The 21998-nt window shown below is 41.4% G+C and overlaps 2 protein-coding genes across 2 annotated transcripts; both read left to right on the top strand.

Annotated features, from left to right (window-relative positions):
- Positions 1-1090: 1090 nt before the first annotated feature.
- Positions 1091-9045, top strand: foxred1 (FAD-dependent oxidoreductase domain containing 1). Its single transcript, XM_053442298.1, has 11 exons — positions 1091-1467; positions 2046-2266; positions 2999-3109; positions 3560-3678; positions 3846-3940; positions 4102-4203; positions 4371-4447; positions 5228-5388; positions 6539-6668; positions 6771-6875; positions 7609-9045. Exons 1-11 carry the CDS (start codon positions 1311-1313, stop codon positions 7861-7863), a joined length of 1533 nt encoding a protein of 510 aa, XP_053298273.1. The 5' UTR covers positions 1091-1310; the 3' UTR covers positions 7864-9045.
- Positions 9046-12221: 3176 nt separating this feature from the next.
- On the top strand, positions 12222-14060 carry LOC128457196 (ATP-sensitive inward rectifier potassium channel 1). Its single transcript, XM_053441773.1, has one exon. It carries the CDS (start codon positions 12639-12641, stop codon positions 13827-13829), a length of 1191 nt encoding a protein of 396 aa, XP_053297748.1. The 5' UTR covers positions 12222-12638; the 3' UTR covers positions 13830-14060.
- The last annotated feature ends 7938 nt before the right edge of the window (positions 14061-21998 follow it).

The raw sequence follows: 21998 nt of genomic DNA, 5'->3' as shown, positions 1-21998 counted from the left end.
CATGTTTCCCAGAGTCCTTTTCAAAATAAAATACATTTGCACAAAGAAGTGACATTGTATTTCATGGTGAGAAACTTCAGTATAATTTGGCTCATCTCTTGCTCAGGTTGAGTTTATTCCTCTTAGCCATATGCTTAACTCCCACGTGCTGGTTATATAGTCTTGCAAGTCTTGGTGATATTTTTTTTCAAGTTTGGTTGGATTTATTGTCAATATTCTGATTAACCTATTTATTTTGACTTAATCCCATGATTGTCCCTGATTTACCTCACCAGACCTCATCATAGAGGTGGCAGGTTTATATGTCTGCAAGTGTTATGCATCAGAAAATAAGTAGGATATGAAGTATTCTATTTTTCACTTGTTGACAGTTTTGATTACCTATTGAGGAGTTTACCAGACATCATCGTACAGTCTCACAAAGGGAAATAAACATGGTTGTATATAAAGTTCCCTTTACTTAATTTCACATTAATAAAATCTCTCTTGTCCACATGTTAACATCTTCTCTCTCAAACATGCTCTTTCTATAGCCTACATGTGTTTATTTATACGTAGAGAATCCAAGTGTCAAATTGAACCATCTGCAAAAAGCTGACCACAAAATATTACAGCCCAAGATTTTAGCCATGTTTGTTTTCCTACACATTAGTTTTGATTCCATTTTTATTTTCTATATTTCACTAAAGTATTATCATTCTTACACTTAAGTGTCTTACTATTACTTACTGATGCCTCTTTTTGACTCTTGCTGCTGTAATATGGAAAATGTCCCCATTTTGGGACTAATGATTTATGATCATATCTTATCATATCTTTACATGAATGTAAAGTGAATATTTTCAGGTGTCTGACTGTTGATCAGACACAATATAAAGACATCACCTAATTAGATATTTAATTGACTTGAATTTATAAATACAATAATTAGATTAATACACATTTAAATATGTTAGATGCAACCTTTTGGACATGTAATTATTATGAATACACCTTCTCTGTTTAAAATTATAAATTCACACATCTAAACATTACATTGGGGAAGTCATATTAAAAGCTGTGCTTTTATTTTGAAGGACAGCAGGATATTGCCAGTGTATTTCGTGGATTTGTCTGTTTCTACAGAATTTCTTTGACCTCAGCGTCAGATTTCACATGTGACATTTCCACAGAAGTGACATGCAGCTTCGTGTCGTGGGTTCAATCCCGGTTCTGTGGTTTGCAACGTTTTCCGCTGCCGTCCTGCCCACACACTGCACCTAGCCCGTAGCTAGCTAGTTAGCCCGCAAGCTAGTTAGCCCACAGCAGCGATGCTAGCGTGTCGCAGGCTACATGCTAACGTGCGGACGGCTCGTGGACTCCTCTCCTCCGGTCCGGTGACAGGACAGCACCCGGGGCCGAGGGGGAGCACAGTGCCACGTCAGAGCCTGCACACCGGATCATCTCTGCGGAATGACTTCTACAAAGGTGCGGGGACATCGAGCGGAAAGTCCGGCTACTCAACACAGCAATAATAAACAAGTTCACACTCAGGAACCCCCAAATTATACAATGACTGGTTTCTACACACATGAATTCAACTTGTATTTCACAAGTGAAACGATCTAACAACTAGTTATGAATCTCGCTTGAATTCGGCATAGATATAATCTTCAAATACTGGTTTTAATTAGTTTAATTATAAACTATATCATCTGATCCTAGTACTGATTAACACTTATGTCGCCTATTAAACTAAAAATAATGAGTGTTTAAGGGTCATATCTAAGCCGAATTGTGGAGAGGATCCTAACAGTTGTTGACATAGTTTCAGTTGTGACATACGAGTTGAAAATGTGTGTGTGGAAACAAATCATTTAATAATTTTGGGATTTCTGAATGTGACGTTGTATATTATTGTCTATTCTTTATTACATGAATGAAAACATGCACCGAATGGAAGAACAGCAGCTAAAGATTATAGAAATGTGTTGGGTGCTAAAGTTGGAGTCAACATCTTCAAGGTAAAGATGGATGAATGTAAAATCTGGACTTGTCCGCCCCAGACCTGGAGGCGCAGCTGGCGGCCGCGAGGAAGAAGGCGGCGGAGGCTCTTCCAGGCAGCGGCTGGAGCCCCTTCGAGCTCAACCCCAACCTCCCCCCGGAGAGGGCCGACATAGTGATCGTCGGTGGCGGCGTGGTGGGCTGGTCCATCGCCTACTGGCTGAAGCAGAAGGAGAGGGTGCAGGGAGAGGTCAAGGTGGTGGTGGTGGAGAAGGACCCAACGGTGAGGAGCCAAATACCTGCTGTTACATTTAATCCACAATAGAACCAAAATCATATTACAGACATGTCACTTGATCCACAGACTCTAATCTGATACTTAACTGTATTAAGATCCAGTCATAGAACATCTGCTGAATACATATTAATTCATACACTACAGTATTTATTCATCTGCTACTACGTGGTTCTGTACATATATTCTTATATAACAGTACATAATCTATGTCTTTGTTATGATCACTTTAATCATTCAGTATTTATCTACGGTCTTATACAATCAGTTTTCACAGCCTTTTTTCCTGTTACATGCCCTTTTAAAATCATATATACACACTTTAAGTCATTTCTTGTTTTTAGAGACAAATAAAGTTGTAGGGAATTAAATTGAGTTTGAGTTGTGTAACTTGCCTTAAAGTCTGCTGGAAGACAATAAAGTTATTCCATAAAATTGTTCATTTAGATTAAAAGAAGCACAGAAATGTTCTAGAAAGAGCTGTTATATATTTTTTGAATTAATAATATAAACATAAAATATCTGAAACACTAAATCCATTAAAAAAAGATGAGTTCTGTTTGTCTATGTTGGCAATAAAGCTACCAAAACACTGCATTTATCTCCTGTTAAAACCCTCTTGTGAAATCCCTGAGCTCTGGAGTGAATGTCTCAGTGACAGTCAGTTTAAAACTCAGCTGATGATTTCCTCATCATCCACCTCCTCCTGTTTCTCCCCAGTACACCCAGGCCTCCACAGTGCTCTCTGCTGGGGGGATCCGACAGCAGTTCTCCCTGCCGGAGAACATCCTCCTGTCCCTGGCCTCTGCAGACTTCATGAGGAACGTCAATGTAGGTCACAAGTAGAGCATTTGTGTTTATTAATTTCATTCGTTATATATATAGATTTGTAATTGTGTCCTCTTTTTATTCATAGTTATTTCCTATATTTTATTATTTACACTTAAATGGATCAGTCAATATTATAAATACTGTAGAATGGCAGATATGCTGTTTAGCTTGGAGCAGAACCCTCTTAGGCTTAACTCACTTGAGCTAAGTTGCTTGTTGCCTTTCAGTGAATGGACACATGTGTATGAAATGTTGAACAATTCCTTTAATAACGTTATTGTCTTTGCTGTACCACCCGGAGGACGAGTGTTATTTATAGGACCACCTTCACTGCAGCTCTCAGGAGAACTCACTGGATCTGTGTATCAGCTGGAGGCTGCATGATGAATCCCTGCCTCGCTGTTTAAATCTTTCTGATCCTGTGTCCGTCTCCTCCCTGGTTCCCCTCAGGAGCACCTGGGCGTGATGAACGAAGACCCCGTGGACCTGCAGTTCAATCACTCAGGGTACCTCTTCCTGGCCAGTGAGAAGGCGGCTCACATCATGGAGCAGAACTACAGCACCCAGAGGTGCTGACTCCTTTTCATTCGGTAGAACTGTGCGACTGAAATCAGGTTCATCTTGTGGGAAACTGCGAATAGAGAAACATTTCTATTCAGAAAATTCATGCGGGAGGTTTTCAGTTGAGGAACCGAGGTGTCGTTACCGGCTCGTTAATCCAATGATCTGATCCCAGGTATGCCGGAGCCAAAGTTTCACTTCTCTCTCCCAAACAACTAAAGGAGAAGTTTCCATGGATAAACTCAGACGGTGTGGCACTTGCTTCATATGGTGAGTGCAAATCAATCTGTAAAACCTCAATATGAGAAGTAGTTTTCTTATTCTATGCATGAGCTTCTTTATGTCACAACCCAAGTGAATACGCCTGATACGTGGATGCATCAACTCATCCAACGGCTCTGACAATCACTTCCACTCGTCCTTCCTTCCAGGGCTGGAGAACGAGGGCTGGTTCGACCCCTGGACTCTGCTGAACGCCTTCAGGAAGAAGGCCATCTCCATGGGAGTCATCCAGTGCTGTGGAGAAGTGACAGGTTGGTTTAGTTCCTCCAGTTTGTCAGTATGACAGTTATCTCAAAGATGCAGGGAGCCAACGTGTTAAACAATAACTGATTTCAACACAACTCCTGCAGTCTCACGCCCTTTTGTGTTTACTGTGACGCATGAGTTTGTATTTTAACTACATCCGTCTCCTCCACAGATTTTAAATATACGGTCAATGTGGCGACGACTCCTGAGGGGGAAGACGTGGCTCTGAAGAGAATAAAGTCCGTGAAAGTAAGTTGGACTGACAGTTTTCACAAGTCTCAGGTTAATATATAACAGCACAGTCAGGTTGTTCTATATAAATACTGGAACATGCTGTCTCTCTCATATTGATTGACAGGTCTATTTAGCATTTATCAATAAATATTGTGATTTATGATTAAAATACAACCTTTTAATCTGTTCAGGATTTGACACCTTCTATCCTTAGGGCCTCAGTTATTCATTTATATTCTCTATATCGGTTAAAATGTTATAATAGTTTCTAAACATACAGATAATAAAAAAACATTGATATTAGCAAAAAAGATGTGGGACAAATTACAATCATCCTACATTGTTGTTTTTTGGTCAAGTAACAGTTCCAAAACTTTAAATTAATATTTAAGTTAAAGTTTTGGCTAAAAAATGATTTTGATAATTGATGATTTATAGATTATTAGAATTGTTTGTTGATTTATTTTTCTGTCAATCATTGACTTTGATATAGTATGATGTATAAATCGTATGATATATAATCTGCCTCATTTCAGATTCTTCACAGCTCTTAAAGACTTTTAAAGGAATAGTAAGGGATTTTTAAAAGGAATAAGAAGACCTTTTAATTTGCACATTAACATCTTATAATAAATAACAAAAACTTCTTTGACATAAAAGTGTTTAATCGCTCCACATCTGTGAAATATGTGCAGTTTCTAGTGAGCACTGATCAGGTGAACTACCCCCCCCCCCCCCCCCCCCCCCCCACAGGACCATCACACTGACTGATGGCTGTGTGCTTGTGTCGAGCAGGTGCAGATGCCGAACAGCCTGGAGTACCAGCCGGTGGAATGTGCCATTGTGGTGAATGCGGCAGGAGCCTTTTCTTCTAAACTGGCACAGATGATGGGAATTGGCTCCGGCCCTAAAGGCACCATGGCTGGAACTCCTCTGCCCGTCGAGCCTCGCAAAAGGTTGGTCGTCGACTTAATGGTTCTATTTTTCCCTTTAAATAACGAGTGGTGCTGTCAAAAATGTCTGGTTTCCTTTGGCTGTCGGAGCCCGGCTCGGCACAGCTCATTAGTATTCTGGCAGGTTCATCTGCACTGTGCGCTCCAGTAAATTGGAAAACTGTCCAACTTTATAGCGCTGGCTGTCAGCTTTAATTTCGAGCGTGTTTACTTCTACATTTGATAAACTGCATAGGACTAATCCGAACCCCTAAGCTCTCAAACACAACACTAAGTCGGCACTTCAACCTCGGAGTCACCGTTTCTTACAACTCTGCTGGAGAAGCGGGAAAGTGATGAAGAGCGATTCACTGCCCCAAATCATTGAGGGAGAATTTTAATGTCATTCTCTACATATACAGGATTCACTGGGTTCACCAAGTTAAAATGAAATTTAAAACCTGTGTGATGTTCCAAGGAAGGAAACTGAAGGAAACAGCTGTTAACCAGTGGTTCTTCACCCGGGGGGGCTTCACTACTGGTCTATGATTATTCATTTTACACTTTTTTTGTAGCAGTACCATTATTATTATTAATACCTAATTATTTGATTATTTTAGTGTGTTGATGGGAAAGCAAATAAAAAATGTGGTGCGTTTTGAGGAATTGAATAACCTCCATATGTCGTGAAAACTCAAACTGCTCAGCACAACTATGATCGAAATGAAAACAGTCTTAAAAGAGCAAAACTCCACAAAGGACTAATTTATGATCTCAACCAAGGAGGTTATGGTTTGTGTCTCTGTCTGTTCGCAGGAACAAGCAGGATATTTTCTTCCCTTTCTCTAACATGGAGATGTAGGGTGTTACCCTTGGTGGAAGTATGAGCTCTTCCCCTCTAGTTATTAATAATAACCTCATTGTCACACACATTTCGATTTGTGCACTTGGCTCAAAAACCAGCTTCAGTAAATCCTCCTCCCGCTGTGTCACGGATCCAAATACTCTCTCACTCAGACACGAGTAGAACCTCAGGGGAAGCGTTTAAACTCTGACCGTTTTCACGCCAAAGACTCCACCACGAAAATTGAATTAACTGAACGTCAGCTTGAAACACATTATACGCAGCTCTCTCCAAATCTGACTTCATGCTGAAGCCTGTGGATGTTTCCAGGTTCGTGTATGTGTTCCACTGCCCTGACGGTCCCGGTCTGGACACCCCCTTCCTGGTCGATTACTCTGGAGTGTACTTCAGGAGAGAGGGGCTCGGAGGGAACTACATCGCCGGTGCGTCACCAGATGAGGTTCGTTGCAGCTCAAGTTTGTTCCTGGACTTGCTCCACACATACCAAAGAACCTGTTTGATGGAATATCTAACTGTCTTGATGATTTTATTTTCCCCTCAGGCGGAGGAGCCGGATATCAGTAATCTAGACGTGGATCACAGTTTCTTTGAGGAAAAGATTTGGCCGGCGTTGGCTCATCGGGTTCCTGCTTTCGAGAAGCTCAAGGTAGAAGCTGTGTTTTTATTGAGTGACCCCTAGTGGCCGAAGTTATAAATTGTGCTATATACCCCAAAGAATCTGTTTTCATCTCTTGTTATATTTACTTATTTGTTTCACTTTATATTATCTATTGTATAGTCGAATACTTATATTTATACCTCTACTATATATCATATCATATTATATCATACTCTTTGTATATTCTTTGTATATAATATTTATACATGTGTACATGTTATTATTATTATATTTACTATTATTATATATACTGTTGCTGCCATTATTACTATATACTGCTATTATACTGGCAGAATTACTATCATATATAAATATATATATTATGTTATATTATATACTATATATACTGTACTATTTGTATATACTGTCTAACAATAACATTACCATCATATCATCAGTACTATTACCATCATCTTGCCACTGCACCTTATCTACCTATTTATCTTGTGTTCCGTTTTTTTTATTCTTTCTACCTCAATATTTTTTATTTTATTCTATTGTATTGTATTTTATTGTATTCAAATATACCTGCTGCTATGACGACTTAATTTCCCTTCGGGGATGAATAAAGTAATCTATCTATCTATCTATCTATATATTAGATTTAATTTAAATGTGCTATCAAAACTTACCTCTCCAATATCATGACTTACTTTAGAATTAAACCCAGGAGGCAGATTTCTGGTACTTATGGCCCCCCCGCTCTTGTTCCCGCCCTCAGGTGACCAGCGCGTGGGCCGGCTTCTACGACTACAACACCTTCGACCAGAACGGCATCATCGGTATCCACCCTCTGGTCAACAACATGTACCTCGCCACGGGCTTCAGCGGCCACGGCCTGCAGCACTCGCCCGCTGTGGGTCGGGCCGTGGCCGAGCTGATCCTGGACGGAGGTTTTAAAACGCTGGACCTGAGTGGATTCAACTTCAAACGGATCCTGAACCAGGAGCCGATGCTGGAGAGGAACATCGTGTAGAGGAGGTGGAAAGATCCCGTTCGCTCTGCGGCCGGTGACGAATGATCACAGCCTTAGTTTTTTATTTTCATAGCTGTGAACATTTTTCAGTAATTATAACTTTGTTCCAAGTGAATTACTGAAATCTGGGTTTATCGTTCTCAGCTGATCAATACTGTTCCAGAAACTGTCCAATAGCAACTGTTTTAGTGTTCTAGTGTTCAGTTGCGTTCAGATTCACATCCATCTCATTTGATTTGCTTGTTTAACCTGACTTGTGCCTCAGTGTTCACAGATCTCAGCCACGACTTCACATTGAAAGATGTTTTTTTATCGATCGGCTTTCCAAGAACGACATGACTGTAATGTTCCTATAATCAATCATGTTACGTTTGAGACCACGAGGCCTTTTTTCTTTTAAGTTCTTCAGTCGTCCTCTTGGGGGGGGGAACAAACTTTCCAGCTTGAGCGATATATATATATATATGTATATTGTATCTCTATATAATACAATCGTGTACAAAAGCTTCACAATACTCAGTTTTTGTTAAACTTCATTAATGTACAGTAAATTTATATTATACTCTAAGGTATTTTTGTTACATTCAGGTACATTGTAAAGTGTACAGTTTACAGTCATATCATACTTTACCAATTGGTAATAGATTGATAATTAGGGTTTATTTGTATACATTTCATCTTGACAACATTTTAATGTAAAAATTTGCCTAATTTCTGAATATTACCACGATCACTGACTTACTTTTCCTTATCCAGTTAAAATCATTGGAATATTTTACTGATTTGAATTTATTTTATTTTATTTTGGGTTTTAGTTATTGGATTCTGATCCTTTGAGACTCAGGCCTGATGGATGATCCTCTGTGGCCTGAATGTTCAGTTTTGAAAAGGTTCAGAATTAAATTGAATAATGTGTTTTGAATAGTGGATGCTTCAATTTGCTATTTGATTTTATCTGTGAAAACAAAAGCTTTAAATCACCTAGAAACAAGAAAAAATATAACTTTTATTTTTTTACCTCGGATAAAATACTAATCTACAGAATGAAACAATACATGACCTTGTTTATCTATTTATCATTTTCTTGCCAGGAAGCTCAAATATGATGTGACTATTTTATTTTTCTACGTGTGGTTGGGTCGTCAAGAGGATAATGTTAAAATAAAGATTTGTTATTTGTAACTTGTGTGATGGTTTGTGGACATTTTAAAGAGTCGGTGAGAATACATTCACAGAGATCATTTTAAATTGTTCTACAGATTATTCTAGTTGTTCAGGAACCTTCCAGCAGATGGAGCCATTTCTGTGCTGATCTCCTTTAAATCAAGCAACCGGCACAGAGCATCACAACCTTTGACACATGGATTTAATAAAAGATGTGATGATACTAAGTCAGGAACAATCACTTAATGGAAAAGATCTGATTCTAAACTCGTGATGATAAATTAAAGATGCACCAACAAGTAGTTTTTCAAATTGGAAAATGAGACTCACACATGAAAATGACCTTTAGATGATTCAATAATTGGGGGAAATAAACATGTGACCTCCCAACCGTCACCATGTTTTGTTATTTACAGAATACAAAACCAGAATCCTGAGTTCAGTGGTGTGAATCCTCCAGTGGAATACTCCAGTGGTACGTGCAGTACACAGCAAGTATGTGAACAATTACACTCACGTCACATCTGGTCGTTTATGCACACGCTGATTTAACAGTGAGTTTGAAAAAAACAGAATATGTGTTAATAATTTAGACTTTTCTATAGTCTTTGCCTTTTTTTATCAAATGTTTTTGACCTTTGAAAACTTGTATGAGTGACGTTTGGAGGAGAAAATCATAAACCTTCTTTATTGCTAAAAGATAAAGTCAGAGAAAGAGATTTTACACTGATAAGAAACAGATTTTATGACTAAACCTCGATGCACATGGATTTAAAGGTCCAACGTCTATTTAGCCATCTATCTATCTATCTATCTATGCATCTATCTATCTATCCATCTATCCATCTATCTATCTATCTATCTATCTATATATCTATCTATCTTTTTATCTATTTATCTATATATCTATCCATATATCTATCTATCTATATATATATATATATAAATATATATATATATATATATATATATTTATTCATCTATCTTTCCATCTACCTATACATCCATCCATCCATCTATCTGTCTATATATCTATCCATCCATCCATCCATCCATCCATCCAGCCAGCCATCTATCTAACTATCTATCTATCTATCTATCTATCTATCTTCTAATCTGCAGAATATAGTGTGCAGTGCAGTATTTGATTGGTTGTCATTTTTCTGTACGATGCACCTGAGACGACTGTAAACGTTTCTCCAGTCTCTCAGCTTGATGCAGCCGAGCCTCTGCAGTTTCGTCAGTTCAGCACAAACTCAGTCTGCATCTTGAATCATCCAATTTTCCCGTCACTTCCACATCGGTGGCATCTGCGTCCGTCGCTGGGAGGCATCCTCTCCACGCGAGGCCTCTTTCATATCATAACAGATCAGGGAAATATGCTCCTCGTGCAGCCGGCGGAATGAGACACTATCTGGTCCCTGCAGCTCTTCATTTTAATGCAAATGTGAGGCAGCCTTCCAGTTTGGACAAGGGGGGGGGGGGGGGGGGGGGGGGGGTGCAATTGAGGGATTTCTTTGTGAGGCCCGATGCAAATCCCAAATGTTCTCAGGGTTGAAAACAAAAACAGCATGGGTGCTCCACCGGCCACGTTAGCCCCTTCAATGGATTCACCTTCCGCCAAACAAAAGCTCTGGAGGATTTTCTCCCCAAACTCTGCTTCCACAACATTTTCTGCATCAGCCGTCCTCACCATGACTCCATCATGGTGAATTCACTGGTTTCAGTGGAGTAATGCAGAGTGTCGCTCTGCCAGTCAGACACAACTTGTCCCCTGGCAGCTCTGTGGCTGGTCCCCGTGTCTGGATGGAGGCAGTGTACATGGTGGCATGTGGCTGGGATTAGGGAATTTCACTGTGGATTAAAATCTTTCCAACGCCTCCACGGCCACTTGCTGAACAGAAAGGAGAAGTTCCAGCCGAGCTGCAGTGAGCAGTGTGGTGCATGGCCTCAGTTCCCAGGTACGTTCAAACCAAACTTCTCAACTGAGGCTGTAAAACTTTTCTCTTGTTAAACTCAGGGTGAGTTTTTGAAGTATTTGTGATATCTGTGCATTTAGTCTCATTTGGAACAGGACTGTCTTTACTGAAGTATTTAAAGCTGCTTAGAGGAAAGTTCCTTTAACATTTTAACTAATTAAGAGAATTCGTCACTGTGGACTACAGCTGAATGTGAAATGGAACTTTTGTGTATGAGAAATACAAAGAAACAAGGAATGTGTTGGCAACAGCATTTCTGAAAAACATTATTTAAGCTTAATCACGGGGGGGGGGGGACAGCAGAAGCATAAAGAGACTTTGACAACATTGAATAAAGACTATAAAGATATAAAGAGGCTAAACGAGGACATAACGAGGATTTGAGTTAGTTAGTTTATTAAGTTACTTCAACTATTGTGGGATCAGACACTTAGAACACTGCGGAAAGTTATTAACTAATTAAAAAAAACTTCATTAATAAGATTATTCTTAAAGTGCGATAAACTTTATCCAAAACTCCTTATTTCAGTTCTGAAGTTTCTCAAATTTCTTGAATATGAATCTGATCAGTGGCTGTTATGTAAGTGACTCATAGAGACGTGGTTCATACTGTACAGAACACACGTTATAACTCAAACACAATTATGAATCTTTCCTTTCACTGTTCTCTACTAAACAAACTCACAGTGCTTCTGCTGTAATGACTGGAAAAAAGGGGTAAATTAGATTTATTCTGTGCTCTGCTCATTTTCATGCTCTGGATACTTATTCCTCACATGTGAACCCATGTCGCCCATTAATCGCTCCAGCTTTCAAACGCCTGGAGCTGCGACGTGTTCTTGGAAAAATACAAACAACTGAACCGTCACATTTTCAAGCTAAACTCCAGGGTTATGTAATCAAATATTCCGACAGTGTTTCCCACAGAGTCTGTTTGAGATTGGGCCTAAAGCTGCTGCGTAGTTTTCTGTTTGTTAATAAATAATGTATAAAGAACAAAACTTAGACAGTATTAGAGCGTCCATCAATTCTTTCTGACATCCCAGCTCTGTCTGTGACATTCAGCCCCGAGAGGATCAAACTCAACTCTTTAGAAAACAGGTCACAACAATAACACTTATTATTTCAAGTCACTTTTCCACACACCCAAGGACACCTCACAATATACCATCAATAAATACTTGAGAATGTGAAAGTGAAATCAAGGTTAAACCCAGATTATGAGGCAAAATGTGGTTTAAAGAAGTTTTTAAAATGTCGCTCAGACGGGAATCTGGTGCATTTATCTGGAACTATTATGTGGAGGAATAAACATTCAGCATAAATGTGGAAAGTGGAAGTGACTCAAAGTAACAGTGTGACTCATTTGTGTGTTTTTGGAGATAATGAAGTTTCATGAGCTGGATTTTATTATCGTCGGTTTTAATCTGTAAAGCTAATCCCTAAAGGTACAGGGACGCAAATCCATCCAGAAACAACACAAACAAATTCCTCCGGCTCAACTGTTTGGCCATTGTTATCGAATTAATAATGAAACGGTGTGAAACATGTTTATTGTGTTTTATTTGTACTCCCACAAACCGAAACATTACAGATGCAAGGAGTCGTATTTTGTGAGATTGAGAATCCCCCATGAGCCAAATTGGTAAAACTTGGTCGCCTGTTCGATGCTCTGAACTAACTCCTGCGTTTGCTCCCTGCAGCTCCAGAATGTTGCGGCTGCTCCACGGACACCGAAGTAGCAAATCCCGCCTGGTCACCAAGGACGGGCGCTGCAACATTGAGTTCGGCAACATCGAGTACGGCAACCACTTTGCGTACCTGGTGGACTTCTGGACCACCTTCGTGGAGATCCGCTGGCGCTTCGTCTTCCTCCTGTTCGTGGCCTCCTTCATAGGGAGCTGGTTCATCTTCAGCCTGCTGTGGTACTGGATCGCACAGAGCAACGGGGACCTGACCGGACAGAACAGCACAGACGGGCACGTGAGGTGCATAGACAATGTTAACGGGCTCACCACGGCGTTCCTCTACTCCCTGGAGACCCAAACCACCATAGGGTACGGTGGCAGGGCGCTGACGGGTCACTGTGCCGGCGCGGTGGCTCTGATTGTCGCCCAGTCTCTAATCGGAGTCTTCATCAACTGCTTCATGTGCGGCGTCATCTTGGCCAAGATCTCGTCGCCCAAAAAACGGGCCAAGACGGTGACCTTCAGCAAAACAGCCGTCATCTGCCTGAAGAAAGGAAGTCTGTGCCTCCTGATCCGAGTGGCCAACCTGAGGAAGACCTTGTTAATCGGCAGCCAGATCTACGGCAAGCTGCTGAGGACCACGACCACGCCGGACGGAGAGACCATCATTCTGGACCAGGTGGACATCGACTTCATGGTGGACGCTGGAAAGGACAACTTGTTTTTCGTTTGCCCTCTGACCCTCTACCACATGATCAACGTGTCGAGTCCCTTCTACGAGCTCTCAGCCGACACCCTCCCCCTGCAGGACTTCGAGCTGGTGGTGTTCCTGGACGGCACGGCCGAGTCCACCAGCTCCTCCTGCCAAGTCCGGACCTCCTACATCCCGCAGGAGATCCAGTGGGGGTACAGCTTCCTGCCCATCATCTCCCGCACCAAGACCGGAAAGTACCACGTGGATTTCTCAAACTTTTCCAAGAGCGTCCGGGTGACCACGCCGCACTGCGTCAACTGCTTCGAGAGCGACGTGGACCCGAGGAACAGCAACAGCCACAGCCAGCAGAAGGGCGGCATCGACAACCTGGGCTTTCAGGTGATCGACCTCAACGACTTTGTGGACATCACGAAAATGTGAAGGAAGCGGGAAAGTTTCACAGTTGGTTAAACCGCGTTGGGAGGAAACGATTCAAAGAGTTCTTCAGAATCACTGTCGACTCTTTTTGCCTCGAACGGCATAAAAAACATTTAAGGCTGTTTAATCGTGTGGAATAAAAAAGAAATTAAGACGTGAGCGAGAGCTAATCTGCTCATTTCAATCAAAGCATCTTTGTGGACTTGTGACTGTGTGAAGGTAACATGTGGAAGCTGGAGCCTGAAGTTTTGATCTGTATAAAATGAAAGGGGGGGGGGGGGGGGGGTATACTGGATGGCACAGTGGGTACTACTCGAGAAGATTAGGGGCCTGAGCCTTTTATAATGAAAATCTGTTCACTACAGAGGCTGAGTGAGGACAAAGGAAGTGAGGACAGGACTTTAGAGTTTTCAAATTTTTCCTCCTGATTTGCTTGACGTGATGTTTTTCTGTTTTTATTTCTTGTCGACTCGACTCATGTGCCTTGATAATTAGGAAACTGTGAATGTAGCTGCTGCACATGTGATGATTTGAATTGATTGTGACTAGATCACGTTGTGTAAAACCGAAACCTCTCAGGGAAACTAACGTCTGTTGTTCGGTGAGGTGGGAATCTGAAACACAAAATAAACGATGAAGATCGAGAATAATCAAAAATGTCTTTTGAGAGTTTTATTCTGAACCTTTGAGAACGGAATGTGACAGCGAGCGGCACAGACAGAACTGTGCTGCAGATATTCATCAAATCACAGTGGGTGGATGTGAAGCACAGGAGTCAAGGTTGTGACTTGTTGGAGAATGAGAAGTTGCAGCGAGTTGCAGCTTAACAACCATCAGCACGTTCCACATTCAGGGCTGAATACGGACCAATCAGAGCAGAGCGGGGGCGGCTGTGGCTGAGGGGGCAGAGCGGAGTGTCCTTGGGCAAGACACTGAACACCGCTTCACGCCGTGTTCTATTAAACTACAGAGCTCGGAGTTTTCGACCCCTTCTTCGTATTGTAACGGGGGTGGTGAACAAACCCCACTACCCCCGACTTGGAAATCCAAGATGGCCCCTCTGCAAATCAACAGTAGTCAACACTGTAGTACTTATTGTTTATCAGCACTTCTGTCATTAAATGTGTCGTTCAAACGTTGTTCCTCTGCAGCTGGGACGCCATCAACTCGGGTTGTTCGGGTGTGAAGTCGTTCTGAGCTCTGAGGTGTAATTGAACGCATCATTAAAGAGACAGGAGCTAAAACCAAGTGTTTCAGACAGAGGCTGAAAAGAGGAGCAGCAGCGATGGACCATGTGGGAGAAGTCATGTGTTTTCTGAACTTTAGAGCTTTAACACCTTTTCAAATATCAACAATGATTCAATTCATGAAGCTGAATCTGTCTCCGTTCCTCTCCGGCCACTAGAGAGCATCGGAGTGCTGCTGTGATTTAGTGAAATTACCCTGAAAATTGGATAATGAACAATTAATTCAGTGTTTTTTTCCCAAATTGTCCCAGTTCTGCCAGCAGCAGCTTCCACGTAATCACTCAAGTGAGAAAAGATGCCTGTGGCCCCCAGTGCCCTTCAGTGTACTGACTGGCAGCAACACAACCGGCCCTGATGCGACCACAGTGAAGGACCAGTCTACTTAGCAGCTGTGTGTCTCTGTGTGTTGTTGAGGCAGGTTGTTCCTTTAAGGCTCCAGCACTTTAGATTTATTCTGAAATGGCTGTCATCCCATTTGGATTTACAGAGGCGAGTTAACTGGGCTTCATCTGCATAACAATGAAGAGAAGTGTTGAGGGGGATCGGCTCAGAGAGTCAGAGCAGCTGAGGAGGGGAAATAAAAAATGAAGATGAAGATGAGAGGACTGAGCGAAGGGTACAGCAGCGTTTTTTAATCTGAAGGCGCCAGAGGCTGGATTCACTGATCACAATCACACTCTATCCCCCCGAGATGGAGACGATAAACACACAGGCCCCATTCTCAGGCTCTGAGCCTCCGCACAATGAATCTGAAATAAAATAATGGATTCTACATTAAAGGGCCGAGCCTCGGCTGTAATTTGAGTCGGTTAACGTCAATGTGGAAAAGGCAGAGTGGGAGATATATTTGTAACAGAGCTGGTGGAAGCAGCAGGAAGACGCAGTGAGGGAACTTAGATGGTTCTCTCAAGAGGAGGGAGGTTTAAAAACAGATGCATGAGGAGGCAGAAACATGAAGGAACACGAGGAGACGATCTGATGAAGAGCTGGTGGAGACGGGCGGTTTAAGAGTGAGTGGGTGGGAAAGAAGAGGCAGGAGAGCAGGTTCACATGAGGACGTCTGGAGGATGGATGGATGGATGGAGGGATGGTCGGTCCAGAGGAACCAATGAGAGGAAGAGGAAAATATAAATTATAGTTTGAATTAAATAAAAAATCATCACATTCTATATTTCTTGCAGACTTGTTGATATTAGTGACTCGTCCAGTCGAGGACGTTCCACCTCTTCCCCCTGAGAAGCTCTTACAGCTCATGTTTGTTCAGGGTCATTTTCCTGCTGAATGATGAACTGTGAATTAATCTGAACACTTGGAATATTCCAGTAAACCTTTGCATTCATCCTCATGCTTCCATCAACACCGAGCAACAGTAAATACCAGGTTGCCCTTTGAGAACCACTGACATTTGCATCTTGCCGTGTCTCCTCTGAGGTTCTGGTCGAGATATTCTCTTCATATTTTTGAGCATAGGAACATGCAACTGGCTGAGATGTCACATAACAGACATGCAGCCATGAATTCTGAAGTAAAGTGAAACTTATCTAGTTCAAAAAAAGAAGAAAAGAAGTTTTCGGTTACAGTTTGCCAATACAAATGCAGCTGAACAGTAATATCATTTATCAATATCATATCATACCATTTTAATCCTTAATTTTCATAATTTACCCAAATAAATCGTTTACTTAAATGATTAGTTTGGTTATTCCATTATAGTTCTGACAAACTAAGTAGGACAAATGGTTTTATTACATTCAAAGTTGAATATGTAATTCTTGTTTGTGAAACCACATTTATTCTCTCAGTTTGATTTCAGCTGGTGACAAACTGGACGAGTGACAAATGTATTTTATTGACGACTTCTGGATCCATACGTGCATCATATGGAAATGATCTCACATGTCAACGTGTTGTTCAAGGTCACTTCAGTGTCGAGTTTTATCCAATAACACATCAACATGATTTTATTAGTGTGAAGCTAATGAAGTATGAGAACTTTCCCGGCAGAAAGTGAATTTAACTGTGTTTTATTCAGCTCATGGAATCATGGACGCTCAAATGTGACTTCACGAGAAATTAAAAGCAAGACAACATTCAAACATTATTCATGAGGGAACATCTTTTTTTCATTAGCATCAGGTGATGAATTAAAATACTAGATGACATCTGCTTTTGTATAATTACAATGAAGCAACTGCTAATAGCTGTTAAATGATTAATGATTAATAATTAATAAGTGGCGCTAATTGAGCCACCTTTCATTAAGGGAGGAGAGTTTTTTTCTTCTTCATGTCAGCAGATGGGACACGTCAAATCCTTTCTGCTCAAAGATGGTTTCTGTCACTTTAGTTTCATCAACCATTGGGTCTCAAGCCCACGTCTCCAACCTCGAGGCCCCAGAGGTCTGCAGGATCATCCTCCGGGGACCAGGAATTTACTGGAGAAAGTTTCCATCTAATACTTCCTGATATATTTCCCCTGTCAGACCAGTTGCCACCCCGCAGAGTCAACACCAGTATCATGGCTGAAAAGATAAAGCTTTAAAGTCCCAGGTTGGATTGAAGCGAGCGAAGCAGCTGTGTTTACTTTGTTGCGTCCTCGAAACTAAAACTCCAGATGTGACGACCGCCGAGAGATTCGGACATTTTAACATCCTGTCGTTCGGAGACAGAAGAAGAAAATGTTGCACAACCTCCTCCACAGCATTGTTCCTAAATGATGTCTCCAGTGATCACACACACACACACACACACACACATACACACTGTTTATCAGATGTTCAGACGGCCTCTCAGTGGAGCAGCTGGTCAGACGCCAGCAGAGATGTTCATCAGATTCGTGGTTTAGCAGCGTTTCCACCACCCACAGACGCAGCGTATGGCCTAATGTACTCCATATAAATATTTTAGCATCATTTTCCCTCAGCTGCGTCCGACAGACCGACTTAAAAAACGTCCTGTGGGAGACGCCCGCCTGCACATGATGCTCTTCAAACACACACACAAACATTTATTTAATCAAAACATCATTTTTTCCCCTACACGACTCACAAAGCTGAAATCAAATCGGAAACCTTCTGTACGAAGTAGTTTTTATTGCACTTCACAGATAATGGAGGAGGTTTGTGACCGATCAGGATCCCCCCCAGCCCCCCCCACCACCATCACCACCAGCTGGACCACTTATATACGAAGCAGTGACCTTCCAGTCCCCCACCTGCTGCCAGTCAGATAAAGACTTTTATTATTTTCCCTATGGAACAGTTATTACCTCTGTAAATCTCAACCAATGCAACGTTCGGCCTCGAGCTTTATAGATTCCCTCAGGAGAAGAAGGGGATAACGAGCAGGTTTACTAGAGATGGCTGTGTCTTATTTAAATGTAGAGTGTTGTCAAGTTCTCGGCTCAACCACAGGGACTTTGAGGAATCGGAACCTCTGAGGTCGCAGAGTTTGTCTATGTGAAGGTTCCTAATCAGGTTCTCTTAGTTTATTCTCTCGGGCTTCGACAGAAAACTGCGTCCGGAGCTGCTCTCTAACAGGAGGGGGAGGAGGAAGAGGAGGAGGAGGAGGAGGAGGAGGAAACGTGGGCCATCGGCTCCACCAGTATTGGCCTCCATCCTTTCAGACTATATAACACGTCACCATCTCCTGGCTTCACTTTCATGTGTGTTTGGAGTTTGGAGAGTTGAGTCGTGACTGAACTTCGACTGTGCCACAGCCTGAAGACGACTCATTAACAATTTCTGTCATGCCAGAAATGAATCCAAGTGTGTGACGGCCGGTCGGGAGCATGTGATCACAGCTCGCTCCTCCCTGCACTCTGCACAACAAACAGACAAACTCACAATCTGAAGAATTCCCCTTTAATTCTCTCTCGACCCCTCAAATCCCTCCCGTGACCACTTCTGGGATCCCAACCCTCATGTTGAACACTTTTGTTTTGTGCTACTTAGCAGTGACATTATTTTAATTCATATTTAAGATGTTTCCTCTGCTGCTTCGGTTCAGCTCCGAGGTACATTTGACTTCTCCTGTGTATTTCTAACCTACTTAACTTATCGTGACGCACAACACAACTAATGAATACAACATTATCTCCAGCGTTGTTCACCCGTGTTTGTGTAACAGCGCTGCAGTTGTTGCATTGTTCAGTGTAAGGTTGAGAAATACAATAATAAGCTTCATTGCGGTTGAAGAATTTGTATAAAAGCTTGTTTAGGTCACTGATTGTGAGTCAGAGCAGCCGTCACAACACATTACAGTCATGTAATCATCATGTAACCCACATATAACAGCAGTGATGTGTAGAGCATACACACATGAACATTTCCTCTCTATAGACGTCCTGTTAGAGACGGGACAGACTCCGGAGGCCTTGTGCCACTTTGTCCTTTAACATGAATTAATAATAGTTGCTTTATGCATAAGAAGCGTTTTAATCATCAGGCTGTCACACGAAAATCCTCCAGTTTCTAGGAATCAACTATTTCTTTGTTGTAAACCCACAAAACTATGAACATACGAGGCCCCTGCAGTTTAAATAACAATCATTTTTAATTTGAAAAGACAGTTAAAACCAGCCAGTGATCACATGATCAGAAAAAACAATGCATTCAAATGTTTGCTTCAGGGATTCTTTTCACAAATTGACATTTTATTCTGAAAAGTTTTGACGTCCAGTCCCATGTTGTGTCGTTGCAGCTCGACACTCGAGCTCATGCGGCTCCACACACATGAACAGAAATGAGTTGGATTTTATTAGCTTGTGTTCAGTCACTGCTTTTCTGATTGGCTGTGACACGGTTCAGTCACCTGGTTCGAGCGCCTGCAGCCACGGCTCCTTCATGGACTGGACTGTATTTAAAGATGTTTATTCTAAAAGGCCACATTCATTTATCTATTTTATTACTGTATTTATTTATTTGTGTTTTTGAGAAGGCTGCTGGGTCGAGTCCCTGATATATAGAGAGAGAGAGACAATAGAACTCTCTGAAGGAACAGAAGCACAGTCGCAGAAACAAGCACTTTACAGTCGGAGGATATTTCAAACTAGTGTCTGATCATCACATGAATCATCAGCTCTGAACAAAATGAATTCTTCTTCAGGAGAATTCAGAGAGTTCTGTAAAAAGAGAACTTTATTTAACAGGCCCTGTGTTGTAGTTAAGTTCCTGGAAACTTTCTCTGGTATTTGGTTGTAAATCCAAAGTCTTTAATTGAAATTAGAAAATGGCTCTCAGCCAACATCAGGATAAACTGTGTGGATGATGGAAGAGTAAGAAATGAAGCAGTTCATCAATAACTTCTTTATTAACAACTCAACCCAGTGAATATTAACTGCACCAAAAAACTGTTTCTTCACTTCCACCTTGTAAATAAAATAATTAATGTAAGAATATCCTCCACCATCAGGTAACTTCTACATACTTATGTAAAGTTTCCAGGGAATAAGCTGTAAAAAGCAGGATCAGTAAAATAAACGGAAAAATTACTTTTTATTATTTTATTACACCAGTCAAATCTCAATGCAACAATGGAATGTTGAAGTTTTTCACTGTTCTGATGGTTAAGACTCTGACATGAACGTGTGAAGGTGTGTGTGTGTGTGTGTGTGTGTGTTGGGGGGGGGGGCACTGCACTTTGATTTCTCCCCTGAAGACCCTGAGTGGACACAGAACTGCATGATGAGTCGGAGCCAGTGCCCAGTTACATCCAAACTTCTGAAGCTGCAGCCAGCAGCGGTTAGCTTAGCTTAGCATAAAGACTGTGAATAGAAGCAGGTAGCGTGGTTCTGTCTGCAGGAAACATCTTCACCTCCAGCCTCGTTAACTTCCTGGAGTCTTCTAACCGGACTATATTCAGATTAGAGTTTACACATTTTCTGAAATTACATAAAACCAAATGATTGATTTTAGCTGCAGACTCCTGGAAGTTAAACCACAACATGCCTTTTTCAGACATCATGTGTTAATAACTGAACTGGCTGATGTGTAGTTTTCGTTACCGTCAGACAGAGCTGTGCTAATGCTTTACCCCCCCCCCCCCCCCCCCCCCCACCCGTCTTTATGCTAAGGGCCCTGCAAGAAAGCCTCAAGGATTCTGTTGAATTAAAAGAATGCACGTTAAAAAAGAAGGTGAGGCGTCCTTCACTGATTTAACGACAGAATGTAAACAAAACCCTGTGGTCGGAGGCGTGAAATGAAAACAATAACAAGTCAACTCAAGAAGAAGAGAAAACTTTTATCCAGTCCGAAGAAAGAAAAACAAAACAAATCAAAAAAGCCTCCGCTGCGTTTTTTTAAAGTTACAAAACTCATTTTTTGGCACATTTGCATCTTGTTCAAACAGGAAGTTTATTTCCCTTTTGTCTTTAAAGAAGTTTTAGCCATTGTTTTTTTTAATCAGCCGTACCATCATCACCCGTCTAACTGCTGAGATCTGTGAGGAAACACAAAGCCTGGGTTTTAATTTTATTCAAATTCTCACCTCGTGGTTCCAGAAGACGCCGAGCTGAACAAACAACATCCACAGATCTCAGCAGTCGACTTTCTGAGCGATATCTGATAGAAACTTTTAAATATCAACCAAAAATAAAAAATAAAACAGAACGCTTTAAAGAAAAATCCTCAGAGCTTTGACATCCACTTCAAGATATTTCCCTACGAGAAAAATGACAGATGTTCAAATCAGAGCAATCTTTCTTTACAGTAGAAATATGAAAGTATTTCTGTATTAATGTAACTGGGCACTGGCCTGTAAAAAGGCATTTTCATGTACTTTGTCGAGATGTAGTAAGCATGCACTTATATGAGTTATTAATGAGCTAAATGTGTGTTTGAGAGCCGACCCATTACAACTACAATCCAGAGCTTTTCCCTTTAAACGCTGCAGGAGGAAGACGTTCAGCTGTGGGCTTTTTCTCATAG

The sequence above is a fragment of the Pleuronectes platessa genome, chromosome 15 (genome assembly GCF_947347685.1).
Source record: "Pleuronectes platessa chromosome 15, fPlePla1.1, whole genome shotgun sequence".
Lineage (NCBI taxonomy): Eukaryota > Metazoa > Chordata > Actinopteri > Pleuronectiformes > Pleuronectidae > Pleuronectes > Pleuronectes platessa.
Note: the sequence above shows the minus strand (reverse complement) of the source record. Positions and strands in the feature narration are given on the sequence as shown.

What these genes read in the sequence shown, in the direction of transcription:
- LOC128457196 (XM_053441773.1), top strand. Translation starts at nt 12,639, where the DNA reads ATGAGCCAAATTGGTAAAACTTGGTCGCCTGTTCGATGCTCTGAACTA.
- foxred1 (XM_053442298.1), top strand. Translation starts at nt 1,311, where the DNA reads ATGCTAGCGTGTCGCAGGCTACATGCTAACGTGCGGACGGCTCGTGGA. An exon ending in GCGGAATGACTTCTACAAAG is followed by an intron (nt 1,468 to 2,045) that starts GTGCGGGGACAT and finishes TGTCCGCCCCAG; the next exon opens with ACCTGGAGGCGCAGCTGGCG. An exon ending in AGAGAATAAAGTCCGTGAAA is followed by an intron (nt 4,448 to 5,227) that starts GTAAGTTGGACT and finishes TGTGTCGAGCAG; the next exon opens with GTGCAGATGCCGAACAGCCT.